The 15551-nt window shown below is 39.6% G+C and overlaps 1 protein-coding gene across 1 annotated transcript; it reads right to left on the bottom strand.

Moving 5' to 3' along the window:
• Positions 1-247: 247 nt before the first annotated feature.
• On the bottom strand, positions 248-14836 carry LOC117319279 (kielin/chordin-like protein; the record flags this gene model as incomplete). The annotated part of the gene is given in 11 exon segments (XM_033874112.1): positions 248-421; positions 553-744; positions 2914-4256; positions 4997-5300; positions 6057-6233; positions 10126-10305; positions 12451-12639; positions 12902-13074; positions 13775-13855; positions 14316-14495; positions 14660-14836. Coding segments are annotated over 11 exon segments (3170 nt in total), but the record flags the coding sequence as incomplete, so codon positions are not given.
• Between the last annotated feature and the right edge of the window lie 715 nt (positions 14837-15551).

Raw genomic sequence — 15551 nt, 5'->3', positions numbered from 1 at the left:
ATCATTTCTACATTGTTCTTGCGTACCTTCACTTGCAATGTGCTGGTGTATCAAAACTATTAGCACTTGCCTGTCCTGGTAGGAAAGGCATTAATTTCATCCAGGGTGTTTCATTTTCATGAATTGGTTGGTTGAATGGTACCTTCCTGTACTTGTAATATGTCAACTACATATTTTTGTAATTTTCTTGTCAACAGGAATTTTGGTAAAGTTTTGAAGATTGATGTTTGTAATGTACTGTACCTACCTTACACTCACACTCCTGGCAGGGGTCAAACAAGTGGTTAAAGATTTCCCCATCAATGTACTGTACACCATTATATAGACAGGAATCACAAACATCACATCCACAGCGATCTCTCGTAGGATTGTCACATGTCACAAAATTACATGTCCTCTGTTGCTGGGTTAAATTACCAAACTGTAAATCATCAAAATGTTTTTTGTTAGTATCATTATGAAATAGCAGTAGTGAAATACTTGTATTATCAATATATGAAATAGTTGTAATAAGAGGGTCACACAAATGTAAGTGGGTTCTGAGATAATTACCTGACAGATGAAGTCCCTACAGGGGTAGCCAGGGTCAGAGTAGGTCTGGGTGTGTCTGATGATCTGTTCGGCCCCTGTACTGTCGCGGTAGAAGCAGTCTGTACACTCTGGACAACACTTGCCCAGTGATGGTGGGACGGCATGAGTACATTGAACATCACAGGATCGTGATAAACGTGCAATGTTTCCATTCTGAGAATGTATAAATTAGCATTATACAAAAAACTATGGATATAAAGATCAAGGTCAAAGGATTCCATTTAAAACTACCAAATCTAAATATAAGTTCAAATTACAACACACTGAAAGAAGAGTCCCTGAGGGCCTGCATTGCTCACCTGGATATTTCAGGAATATTGGTTAAATACTCTAATTTAATTAAAGTAATATTTCAAATATTTTCTGCTTTTGAATTGCCTCTCCCAATAATGATTCAAACTAAATGTGGTCCAAATCCTGTCATTCTTATGGAAAAAAAGGGATTTTAAAGTGTTTTTGCTATAATAACCTATTGGGCCCGTTTTTTCCACCCCTAGAGGGAAGAAACCTCCCTCTGTTTACCCATCAGATCTCATTTGCCTAATAATAGTCCAGACCAAATTTCATCAAAATACATTGAGGCATTCAGGACGAGTAGGGATTAAACAAGATGTTGATGGATGAGGACAGATGGACGATAGACGATTGATGGACGGACGACAGATGCTACATCATGGCATAAGGTCACAGGACCTTTGGGCCAGGTAAGCTAACAAGAGGCCCAGGGGCCTTAACAGTCATCTGACTCTAAATTAAAAACCTTATATTATTGTAGTATGTATTCTCTGTAGCAAGTATATAGTGGCACTGTTGGCCATGGTGGCCATCTTGGATTTCTGACCAGCCCAATAAATAACAACACTTGGTAAGGACCATCTCAGGATCATTTCTGGTAAGTTAAAGCTGAATCCCACTGGTGGAAGTTTAAAATAGGCATTGTTCAGGAAAACCATGATTGAACAATCATGTTACAAAGTGGCCGCCATGGCTGCCAAGTCAATGATTTTACGAGGCCAACAAATAACAACACTTTGTTGGCCCTCCTTCCTTAAAATCCTCACCAATTTCCAACTCAATGGCACCAGTGGGACTGGAGAAGAAGTTTAAAATGTTTTTTCAAGATGGCTGCCATGGCGCCCATCTTGGATTTCAGACCAACCCGAAAAATAACAACACTTGGTCAGGATCATATCAGGATCATTTCAGGCAAGTTTCAGCTCAATAGCACTGGTGAAATTTGAGAAGAAGTTTGAAATAGGTGTTGTTCAGGAAAACCATGATTGAGCAATCATGTTACAAAATGGCCACCATTGCTGCCATTTCAAAGTTTTTACGAGGGGGAAAAAATAACAACACTGTTGGCTCGCCTTCCTTGACATCCTCACCCATTTTCAGCTCAATGGCACCAATGGAAATTGAATATATATACTTGTATCTCTTTATTATGTAAATGTACATTGTATGTTAAATTATCCATTTTTCCTCCTAAATGTTACATTATTTACTATATATTATACCTATGTCATTACTTGTAAATATTAACATGTTGAGTGGAGAAGGCTTCATAAGTTGTAATAACTTGTGCCTAATCCTATTGTTCTTGTTTAGACAATAAAATATGTTTAAAGTCAAACCAATGGAACTGAAGAAGAAGTTTAAAATGTGTTTTTCAAGATGGCTGCCATGGCGGCCATCTTGGATTTCAGACCAACCCGAAAAATAACAACACTTGGTCAGGATCATATCAGGATCATTTCAGGCAAGTTTCAGCTGAATAGCACTGGTTGAAATTGAGAAAAAAGCATAAAATTTGTTTTTCCAAGATGGCGGATATGGCGGCCAGCTTGGAATTCGGACCGACCCGGAAAATAACAACACTTGGTTGTGATCATATCAGGATCATTTCAGGCAAGTTTCAGCTCAATAGCACTGGTGGAACATGAGAAGAAGTTTAAAATGTGTTTTCAAAATGGCGGCTATGGCGGCCATCTTGGATTTCGGACCTACCCGAAAAATAACAACACTTGGTCAGGACCATCTCAGGATCATTTCAGGCAAGTTTCAGCTCAATCCCACTGGTGGAACTTGAGAAGAAGTTTGAAATGTGAAAAGTTTACACACGACGCACGGCGGACGGCGCACGACGACGGACGAAGCATGATGACCTAAAAATACAATGGCAACATATCCCATCTATGGGAGCCTTAAATACGAGTTAAAATCACCTGGATGCCATTACCAGAGATTATCATATGTTTTATGGTTTTATCAGGGTACATGTGATTTAATGATATAATGGAATAACACGATGACAGTCCTAACCTCACATATAATGGTGGTACAGCTATCCCGTGGGTCATCCCTTCGCTCGCCATTGCTCAGGACCATTGTTCGGGCCAGATCTGTCGACTGTTGCAGCTCACAGTATTCACAGCTTGGGCAGCACACACCACTAGTGCGGGGATCCTTACAGAAGGCAGGGGGACAGTCAGTACGACGTAGGTCCAATGTACCATCACGTCGACAGGTACAGGTGTCACAGCCGCAAGGGAATATCTGACCAGGTGTGTAACGCTGGCCCTCATATGAACAGTCAACAAGGCGGTCTGGTGTGGGGCATTGCTTACAGCATCGGTTACTACCATAAAACTGGACATTCTCTGGACAAAGCAGGAGTGGACAAGATACACGAGCACATCGTACATTTCCCTGCTGACACTCGCACTTCACACACGTCTCATTAGGGTCTGTGAAGTTCTGTCCATCAACGTAAAATTTGTTACGATAGAAACAGTCACCACAAACTGGACAACATCCTTTGACTGCAGGACAATTACAGTCGACTGGGTTACATGGCTTACGACTACACCTAACATTACCATCCACACATTGACAGGTACTGCAGCCATCATCAGGGTTCTTGAAATATTCCCCATTCCTCCTCTCCAATCCTCGGTACAGACAGTCGGTACACTCCTGGCAACAGTCACGAGTGACTGGGTTTTGACAGGACACTCCCACACAACGCTTGGTGAGGTTAGCAATTTCACCGTTCCTACACAGGTGCTCGGTACATACATCCTGGTCACTGGGAACACGATGACCATTCCTGATGAGTCGGCCAGCCGAGTTTGGGTACATACAGTTTCCACACTCAGGACAGCACAAGCCATTTGAGGGATAGCTGCAGGTTGGGGCAGGACAAGACTTGGCCTGACAGGTGACTGTGCCCCTGTCACATATACACAGGTTACAGTCATTACGAGGGTCCGAGAAGCGTTGGCCATCACTATAGGTACGACCCTGGTAGGAACACTGGTCACAGTTCTGACAGCAGCCATCTGTAACTGGATGTTGACAGTCAACTGGTGAGCAAGCCTGAGCCATGGACTTGATGTTACCATTTATACATGTACAGGTAGTACAAGATTCTCCACATGGGAATTGTGTGCCATTACCGCGATCCTGGTTTCCATGGAGACAGTGGTGACAGGTCGGGCAGCATGAGGTACTGTTGGCAGGGGCGGGGTTACGACAGGTAAGAGGCTGGCAGTGATTACACTCACACATCACGTTACCTCGAGTACAGGTACAAGTCTGGTCACGTCTCACTGGGTGTGTAAATCTACTACCACTCTTATGGATCAAACCCTCGAAGTTACAGTCTGTAACAATCAAACAGCTCATTCAATGTTTATACATAATGCATAACAAAGGTTAAGCAAAAAATGGCTTGGGTCTGCATCGCCCACCCGGATATTTCAGTAATCATGGCAAAAATAGTTACATTACAATTATTTTCATACCTTTTTTACGAATCTTCCAATAATGGAAGGCTGTTTCTCACCAAATTTGTTCAAATCCATTCAGTACTTTGTGACTAGTGGCGATTAAAAGGTTTTGCTTCTATTTCCCTAATTGGGCCCCACCCTCTGGTCTCTGGGGGTCACAGCCACCATTGATGCAAAATCTGGTCCCCCTCTCCCAAGGATGTTTCTGACCAAATTTGATTCAAATTCATGAAGCTCTTTATGACAAGTAGCAATTTAAAGGATTTACCTCTATTTCCCTTATTAAAAAGTGCCTATCACAGCCACCATTGATGCAAAATCTGATCCCCTTCCCTCAAGGATGTTTCTTGGTTCAAATATATTCAAAACTTTTTGACTAGTAGCAAATGTTGACTAGAAGCAAATGTTGAGGGACGGACAAAACACAATGGCACGAGCTCACCGGCCCTTCAGTAAGCCTATTAAGAAGCCTCATAGTACAAAATTTGAAAGGTCGAAAAATCTTTCATATTACCTGGTGAAATGGCCAGTAACCCATCTACATCATCTATTTTAAAATTAATACAAAAACCTGTACAGTGTCGACAACACTCCTCCGATGTTAACATGGTTACCTGTACATTGTGGACAACATTCCTCTTGTGTAAATACTGGACTGTTACAACGAGTCTGGGCACACAACTTCTGTCGACAGTCATCCACTCGACCTCGTCTACAGAAACACTCCTGACACTTGTCTGAGGGATGGGGCATGGTGGCCCCCTCCCGGTATGTAATTTGGCTCACTTCACAAGTTAGGTCAGATGTAGGGGCTGGAATGTCATCTTCACAGACTGGACAACAACGTCCAGGCAGAGTCACGGGTCGGTCACATGTGAGTGGAGGACATGACACTGTCACATTGGTGATGGTCCCATCCTTGTTAAAGATAAATTTGCCTTAAAGCATTACAATGATTTTCTATAAACCAGGTATAGGATCTACAGCAAAAGCTCAACAATAATGATATGGTATTATATAACTGTAAAATACTAATTAAAGTAGACATAGAAAGATTACTAGTAAAATACTTATATAGTAGACATAAAAAGGGAGGTAACTTTAAAATACTTATAAAGTAGACATAAAAAGGGAGGTAACTTTAAAATACTTATAAAGTAGACATAAAAAGGGAGGTAACTTTAAAATACTTATAAAGTAGACATAAAAAGGGAGGTAACTTTAAAATACTTATATAGTAGACATAAAAAGGGAGGTAACTTTAAAATACTTATATAGTAGACATAAAAAGGGAGGTAACTTTTAAAATACTTATATAGTAGACATAAAAAGGGAGGTAACTTTTAAAATACTTATAAAGCAGACATAAAAAGGGAGGTAACTTTTAAAATACTTATATAGTAGACATAAAAAGGGAGGTAACTTTTAAAATACTTATATAGTAGACATAAAAAGGGAGGTAACTTTTAAAATACTTATAAAGTAGACATAAAAAGGGAGGTAACTTTTAAAATACTTATAGAGTAGACATAAAAAGGGAGGTAACTTCTAAAATACTTATAAAGTAGACATAAAAAGGGGAGATGATTAGTAAAATACATAAAACTGGGAGATAACTAGTAAAATACTTATAAAGTAGACCAAAAACTGGGAAGTGACTAGTAAAATACTTACAGTACATTTGCACTCTTGGCAGGGCTGAAGTGGATCAATGTGGACTTGACCATTCCTGATTACCCTGTTGTTGTACTCGCATTGACTACAGGAGGGGCAGCACTGACCGGGACGTCGGGCTGGGTTAGTACAGCCAGTACTGGGGCAGGCATGGGACTGACAGGTGATCCTCCCTCCCTGTCACACACAAATATATATAATATTACACAGGCATGGGACCTCCCTACCTGTCACACACAAATATATATAATATTACTACACAGGTGTGGGACCTCCCTCCCTGTCATACACAAATATATATAATATTACCCAGGTGTGGGACCTCCCTCCCTGTCACACACAAATATATATAATATTACTACACAGGTGTGGGACCTCCCTCCCTGTCATACACAAATATATATAATATTACCCAGGTGTGGGACCTCCTTCCCTGTCACACACAAATATATATAATATTACACAGGTGTGGGACCTCCCTCCCTGTCATACACAAATATATATAATATTACTACACAGGTGTGGGACCTCCCTCCCTGTCATACACAAATATATATAATATTACCCAGGTGTGGGACCTCCTTCCCTGTCACACACAAATATATATAATATTACACAGGTGTGGGACCTCCCTCCCTGTCATACACAAATATATATAATATTACCCAGGTGTGGGACCTCCCTCCCTGTCACACACAAATATATATAATATTACTACACAGGTGTGGGACCTCCCTCCCTGTCATACACAAATATATATAATATTACCCAGGTGTGGGACCTCCTTCCCTGTCACACACAAATATATATAATATTACTACACAGGTGTGGGACCTCCCTCCCTGTCATACACAAATATATATAATATTACCCAGGTGTGGGACCTCCCTCCCTGTCACACACAAATATATATAATATTACTACACAGGTGTGGGACCTCCCTACCTGTCATACACAAATATATATAATATTACACAGGTGTGGGACCTCCCTACCTGTCACACACAAATATATATAATATTACACAGGTGTGGGACTCCCTCCCTGTCACACACAAATATATATAATATTACACAGGTGTGGGACCTCCCTACCTGTCACACACAAATATATATAATATTACCCAGGTGTGGGACCTCCCTACCTGTCATACACAAATATATATAATATTACACAGGTGTGGGACCTCCCTACCTGTCATACACAAATATATATAATATTACACAGGTGTGGGACCTCCCTACCTGTCACACACAAATATATATAATATTACACAGGTGTGGGACCTCCCTACCTGTCATACACAAATATATATAATATTACCCAGGTGTGGGACCTCCCTCCCTGTCATACACAAATATATATAATATTACACAGGTGTGGGACCTCCCTACCTGTCACACACAAATATATATAATATTACTACACAGATGTGGGACCTCCCTCCCTGTCACACACAAATATATATAATATTACTACACAGGTGTGGGACCTCCCTACCTGTCATACACAAATATATATTATTACACAGGTGTGGGACCTCCCTCCCTGTCACACACAAATATATATAATATTACACAGGTGTGGGACCTCCCTACCTTTCATACACAAATATATATAATATTACACAGGTGTGGGACCTCCCTACCTGTCATACACAAATATATATAATATTACACAGGTGTGGGACCTCCCTACCTGTCATACACAAATATATATAATATTACACAGGTGTGGGACCTCCCTACCTGTCATACACAAATATATATAATATTACTACACAGGTGTGGGACCTCCCTACCTGTTACACACAAATATATATACTATTACACAGGTGTGGGACCTCCCTCCCTGTCACACACAAATATATATAATATTACTACACAGGTGTGGGACCTCCCTACCTGTCACACACAAATATATGTAATATTACTACACAGGTGTGGGACCTCCCTCCCTGTCACACACAAATATATGTAATATTACTACACAGGTGTGGGACCTCCCTCCCTGTCACACACAAATATATATAATATTACTACACAGGTGTGGGACCTCCCTACCTGTCACACACAAATATATGTAATATTACTACACAGATGTGGGACCTCCCTACCTGTCACACACAAATATATATACAGTCGAACCTGTCTATAAAGGACACCTAAGGGACAAGACAAAAGTGTCCTTTATAGAGAGGTGTCCTTTATATAGAGGTTCAACGAGTTATGTCCCTTATAAACGAAGAAACAAACCTAAGTCTGTTTATAGTACACTATATGTCTCCTGATTTATTATATTTAAACACGTAAACTAATGAATAAAAGACAAATAATTAAAGATAAATGCTTAATTAATTAATTTTCAATCATTCATCTGACACAAAAATTGAAGTTGATATTTTTAATAATTTATATTAAGCCTATAGTTTCAAAACAAATCTTCACAATATCATACTATACTGAATATCTATTCAGACAAATACTCAACATAGTCAAAAAAGTAAGGTAATTCTTATCGTAGTAAAACAATTTTCATTAATCCTCAATATTTTGGAAAATAAATATGTTTGAAATATCTTTTCCATTACAACATTAACTCTTTATAAATGAAAGTGCATTTTCCTCTTATAATTATAATCCCTAAGCATTTATTTTGAGACATATTTTCTGAAATCCATGTAGGGATTTAATTTAATAAATACCGTTTTCTGGTTCAGTCAATTAGTATATAGTGTATACAAAGACACTCGGAACTCTTCAGCTGTTCTTAATATGTTACGTAGTCGTATTCCGAGGAGTTCCGAGTGTTAGAAAATGGCTTCTGATAACCATGTGTTTGCCCTGTCAGATTTGCATACGGTTGATTTTGTAAGTAAAACAATTATGACAGCCATAACTATTGCTTTGTCCCTCTTTTGTTGGTCTTGATAATGATTTAATTACCCCCTGACCATTCTTGTTGTCTAGGCTATGGTTGAATGGCTAAGCTTAGCTGTCACCGGTGGGGTTGAGTAAACAAACACCTGCCGATGGCGATCGGTCACCCTCTTGTAATTACTGTCCATTGTTACAGCAACTTACAGGTAACAGGACAATAAGTGACTGATGAAGTGGCTTCCTTAGTTAGCATTGCTGCCAGGGGAGTTGAGTAATTAATGCTCTGCTTGTTATGTAGAAACGTTTTACACACAAATATCAACACGGCTATGGTTTCACGTGTCCGTTATACGGAATTTTTAACAACTTTACGGACAAAAATAAGTGTCCGCTGTCCGCATTAGGAAGGTGTCCGCTATATACATGATATTTATATAGTGATTTTCATTGGGGATTCCTGGAAGTGTCCGTTATGGACAGGTGTCCGCTATATAAGGGTGTCCGCTATTACAAGTTTGACTGTAATATTACTACACAGGTGTGGGACCTCCCTACCTGTCACACACAAATATATGTAATATTACTACACAGGTGTGGGACCTCCCTACCTGCCATACACAAATATATATAATATTACTACACAGGTGTGGGACCTCCCTACCTGTTACACACAAATATATATAATATTACTACACAGGTGTGGGACCTCCCTACCTGTCATACACAAATATATATAATATTACACAGGTGTGGGACCTCCCTACCTGTCACACACAAATATATATAATATTACACAGGTGTGGGACCTCCCTACCTGTTACACACAAATATATATAATATTACACAGGTGTGGGACCTCCCTCCCTGTTACACACAAATATATATAATATTACACAGGTGTGGGACCTCCCTACCTGTTACACACAAATATATATAATATTACACAGGTGTGGGACCTCCCTCCCTGTTACACACAAATATATATAATATTACACAGGTGTGGGACCTCCCTACCTGTTACACACAAATATATATAATATTACACAGGCGTGGGACCGACACTTGATTCTTCTGTCACACACAAATATATGAATAAATGTTACACCAATATGGGACCAACATGTGATCCTCCTGTCACACTCTTGTCATGTTACACACAAACAAAAGGTGGATCAGAACTATATACATACCCAGCAGGTACACCTGGTACAGGGGTCCATGGTGTCCCCGAATGACTGACCCTCTCTGTAGCGTGTGCCGAGGACGTTACAATTGATAGGACACACAGGACAACAGCGACCAGCAGGGCGTACTGGGTTGGGACAGGTCACAGGGCTACACTCCATTCGTGTACAGTTTACTGTGCCTGCCTGTAACCATAAAGAATATACAAAATATGAGAAATAACACAACCTTACTAAGGTGTCAGCTGGCATATATCCTACATTCTTGATCATCTTCGGACAACATAGAGAAAACAGAATCATTGTCTGTCATTATAGAGTAAGCTGTCAGAGAGAAAACAGAATCATCCTCGGTCATTATAGAGTAAGCTGTCAGAGAGAGACAGAATCATCCTCTGTCATTATAGAGTAAGCTGTCAGAGAGAAAACAGAATCATCCTCTGTCATTATAGAGTAAGCTGTCAGAGAGAAAACAGAATCATCCTTTGTCATTATAGAGTAAGCTGTCAGAGAGAAAACAGAATCATCCTCGGTCATTATAGAGTAAGCTGTCAGAGAAAAAACAGAATTATCCTCTGTCATTATAGAGTAAGCTGTCAGAGAGAAAACAGAATCATCCTCTGTCATTATAGAGTAAGCTGTCAGAGAGAGACAGAATCATCCTCTGTCATTATAGAGTAAGCTGTCAGAGAGAGACAGAATCATCCTCTGTCATTATAGAGTAAGCTGTCAGAGAGAAAACAGAATCATCCTCTGTCATTATAGAGTAAGCTGTCAGAGAGAGACAGAATCATCCTGTCATTATAGAGTAACCTGTCAGAGAGAGACAGAATCATCCTTGGTCATTATAGAGTAAGCTGTCAGAGAGAAAACAGAATCATCCTCTGTCATTATAGAGTAAGCTGTCAAAGAGAGACAGAATCATCCTCTGTCATTATAGAGTAAGCTGTCAGAGAGAGACAGAATCATCCTCAGTCATTATAGAGTAAGCTGTCAGAGAGAAAACAGAATCATCCTCGGTCATTATAGAGTAAGCTGTCAGAGATAAAACAGAATCATCCTTGGTGATTATAGAGTAAGCTGTCAGAGAGAGAACAGAATCATCCTCTGTCATTATAGAGTAAGCTGTCAGAGAGAAAACAGAATCATCCTCGGTCATTATAGAGTAAGCTGTCAGAGATAAAACAGAATCATCCTTGGTGATTATAGAGTAAGCTGTCAGAGAGAGAACAGAATCATCCTCGGTCATTATAGAGTAAGCTGTCAGAGATAAAACAGAATCATCCTTGGTGATTATAGAGTAAGCTGTCAGAGAGAGAACAGAATCATCCTCTGTCATTATAGAGTAAGCTGTCAGAGGGAAAACAGAATCATCCTCTGTCATTATAGAGTAAGCTGTCAGAGAGAGACAGAATCATCCTCTGTCATTATAGAGTAAGCTGTCAGAGAGAAAACAGAATAATCCTCTGTCATTATAGAGTAAGCTGTCAGAGAGAGACAGAATAATCCTCTGTCATTATAGAGTAAGCTGTCAGAGAGAGACAGAATCATCCTCAGTCATTATAGAGTAAGCTGTCAGAGAGAGACAGAATCATCCTCTGTCATTATAGAGTAAGCTGTCAAAGAGAGACAGAATCATCCTGTCATTATAGAGTAAGCTGTCAGAGAGAAAACAGAATCATCCTCTGTCATTATAGAGTAAGCTGTCAGAGAGAGACAGAATCATCCTCTGTCATTATAGAGTAAGCTGTCAGAGAGAAAACAGAATCATCCTCTGTCATTATAGAGTAAGCTGTCAGAGAGAGACAGAATAATCCTCTGTCATTATAGAGTAAGCTGTCAGAGAGAGACAGAATCATCCTCAGTCATTATAGAGTAAGCTGTCAGAGAGAGACAGAATCATCCTCTGTCATTATAGAGTAAGCTGTCAGAGAGAAAACAGAATCATCCTCTGTCATTATAGAGTAAGCTGTCAGAGAGAAAACAGAATCCTCCTTGGTCATTATAGAGTAAGCTGTCAGAGAGAAAACAGAATCATCCTCTGTCATTATAGAGTAAGCTGTCAGAGAGAGAACAGAATCATCCTCTGTCATTATAGAGTAAGCTGTCAGAGAGAAAACAGAATCCTCCTTGGTCATTATAGAGTAAGCTGTCAGAGAGAAAACAGAATCATCCTCTGTCATTATAGAGTAAGCTGTCATAGAGAAAACAGAATCATCCTCTGTCATTATAGAGTAAGCTGTCAAAGAGAAAACAGAACTTTTCATATCATTAATTACAATAATACATTAGACAGAACTTATTTTAAGATAATAGTATAATGATACTGACCTCACACACGCATACTCTGCAAGCATCTCCACCTGGGGGGACAAACTTCTGACCATTCTGGAAGTGTCTATTTAGATAGTTACAGCCCCCACAGGATGGACAACAGTCCCCAGGGCGGGTCTCTGGGTAGCGACAGGTGACTGGGGGACAGGTATCTACTGAAGTCTTCCTACACCGTACCTCACCCCGCTACAACACATTAACAGCTCAAATACACCAATTATACCAAATGTACAGCACAAATTAGGGGAATTAGATATTAATGTCATTTTTTTTAAAAGTCTATAGCTAATCAGATGTTTAAAAAACAAAATAATAAGCCTTAATTGTGTATGATAATTGTTTGACAAATTTAATTTTAAGGAAACCACTGAAAGGCAATATCATCACCTTTCCTCGATTTACGTAATGGCTCGGATGTCACGAAGTAGTGACAGTGTGAGACACCTACCTGACAGTGACAGGTCTCACAAGGTTTACTTGGATGGGGGAAGGTAGACCCTTCTCTGTAGTGCCTCCCTTCAAATGAACACTCCTTACAGACTGGACAACACTGACCGTCCACCTCTACGGGGTTAAGACATGGTGGAGGAGGACACTGGACCCTGTCCGAAAGTACTTGACCTAACAATAAATTCATAGGGTCATTTCTTAACAGAAGGCTATAAAGGTAAGTCTTTTGATGAGATAACATTTAAATCAGTTACTACATAGATAAGACTGTAAAAGTATAAAGCACATAAAGAGTACTTCCCTACTTCCTAACCTCTACAGGGACAGAATTTACCGTATTTATCCTGTAATTAGCCTGGCGGAGTAGTACATTAAATAGACAGTGTGTTCAACAAAACATCATTTGAGCGAGTTTTGTTACCAGATAGAAACATTACACTCCTCTCATCTGAGTTGTGGAGAACTTACCCTACCTACATTTGATTTGTGGAGAACTTACCCTCCCTACATCTGAGTTGTGGAGAACTTACCCTCCCTACATCTGAGTTGTGGAGAACTTACCCTACCTATATCTGAGTTGTGGAGAACTTACCCTACCTATATCTGAGTTGTGGAGAACTCACCCTACCTACATCTGAGTTGTTGAGAACTTACCCTCCCTACATCTGAGTTGTGGAGAACTTACCCTCCCTACATCTGAGTTGTGGAGAACTTACCCTACCTATATCTGAGTTGTGGAGAACTTACCCTACCTACATCTGAGTTGTTGAAAATTTACCCTCCCTACATCTGAGTTGTGGAGAACTTACCCTCCCTACATCTGAGTTGTGGAGAACTTACCCTCCCTACATCTGAGTTGTGGAGAACTTACCCTCCCTACATCTGAGGATAGTACATCGACTAGCTGAGACAGTATCTCCATGTTGGTAAACTTGGCCATTGTAGGAACAACCTAAAACAGCGAAACGTAACCATTACATAGAATACATGGTACAAAATCAAGTTAATATTCTGTCAAGGTCATTCCATATCAACCATTCATCTGATAGTTATATCAAGGTCATTCCATATCAACCATTCATCTGAAAGTCATGTCAAGGTCATTCCATATCAACCATTCATCTGAAAGTCATGTCAAGGTCATTCCATATCAATCATTCATGTGAAAGTCATGCCAAAGTCATTCCATATCAATCATTCATCTGAAAGTCATGTCAAGGTCATTCCATATCAACCATTCATCTGACAGTCATGTAAAGGTCATTCAAAATCAACCACTCATTTGATAGTCATTTGTATCAACTATTCATTGATGCATTGATAGTAATGTGAATGTCATTCAACATCAATCATGTCTTACCTTTACATACAGGACAAACTGCACCTGATGGAGTTTATTAATCATGTCTTACCTTTACATACAGGACAAACAGCACCTGATGGAGTTTCTGTAACACTACACCTGAGTGGTGGACATGGACCAATCTGATTACACTTTACATTTCCTGCGGTACATGTACACCTCTGTAGACTGTCCCCAGGCATCATAAAGCTCTGACCATCACTGTAGGTCTCGCCGTCGTACAGACAGTCTACAACATATCAGGTAAATGTGTCAGTTGTTATATATAGTCAATTGTACAAAACAACAACTCTTCTAAGCTAAACCATACAAAGGTTAAATGGATTGTAGCATGTAGAGCGGTCACATTTTATAAATCCCTGATTATAACAGTAGAAAGTATAAGCATCTAACCTGTACAGCTGGAGCAGCACTCGTTACGCCGAATAGTGCCGTGTGTACAGGTATGGTTACACGTCTGACGTGGCCTTGTGATGATACGACCCTCACGACACTGGTTCACACGACAAGGATCAGATGATGATACCCACACATCCCTGTTCTCGTACCGCTTCCCGCCATCCACGCACTCTACAATAGGCAGCATTATACAACACTGTGAATATTATGTATCCCTCTTACTGTAGACTTCAGGTTAATATCAGAGTCCCTCTTACTGTAGACTTCAGATTAATATCAGAGTCCCCCTTACTGTAGACTTCAGATTAATATTATGTATCCCTCTTACTGTAGACCTCAGATTAATATTATGTATCCCTCTTACTGTAGACCTCAGATTAATATCAGTATCAATTTTACTGTAGACCTCAGATTAATATTATGTATCCCTCTTACTGTAGACCTCAGATTAATATTATGTATCCCTCTTACTGTAGACTTCAGATTAATATTATGTATCACTCTTACTGTAGACTTCAGATTAATATTATGTATCCCTCTTACTGTAGACCTCAGATTAATATTATGTATCCCCTCTTACTGTAGACCTCAGATTAATATTATGTATCACTCTTACTGTAGACTTCAGATTAATATTATGTATCACTCTTACTGTAGACTTCAGATTAATATTATGTATCACTCTTACTGTAGACCTTCAGATTAATATCATGTATCACTCTTACTGTAGACCTCAGATTAATATTATGTATCCCTCTTACTGTAGACCTCAGATTAATATTATGTATCCCTCTTACTGTAGACTTCAGATTAATATCAGTATCCCTCTTACTGTAGACTTCAGATTAATATTATGTATCCCTCTTACTGTAGACTTCAGATTAAT

This window comes from Pecten maximus, unplaced genomic scaffold (assembly GCF_902652985.1).
Source record: "Pecten maximus unplaced genomic scaffold, xPecMax1.1, whole genome shotgun sequence".
NCBI classification, from domain to species: Eukaryota; Metazoa; Mollusca; class Bivalvia; order Pectinida; family Pectinidae; genus Pecten; species Pecten maximus.
The sequence above is the reverse complement of the archived record's forward strand: the minus strand, read 5'-3'. Positions and strand labels throughout refer to the sequence as shown.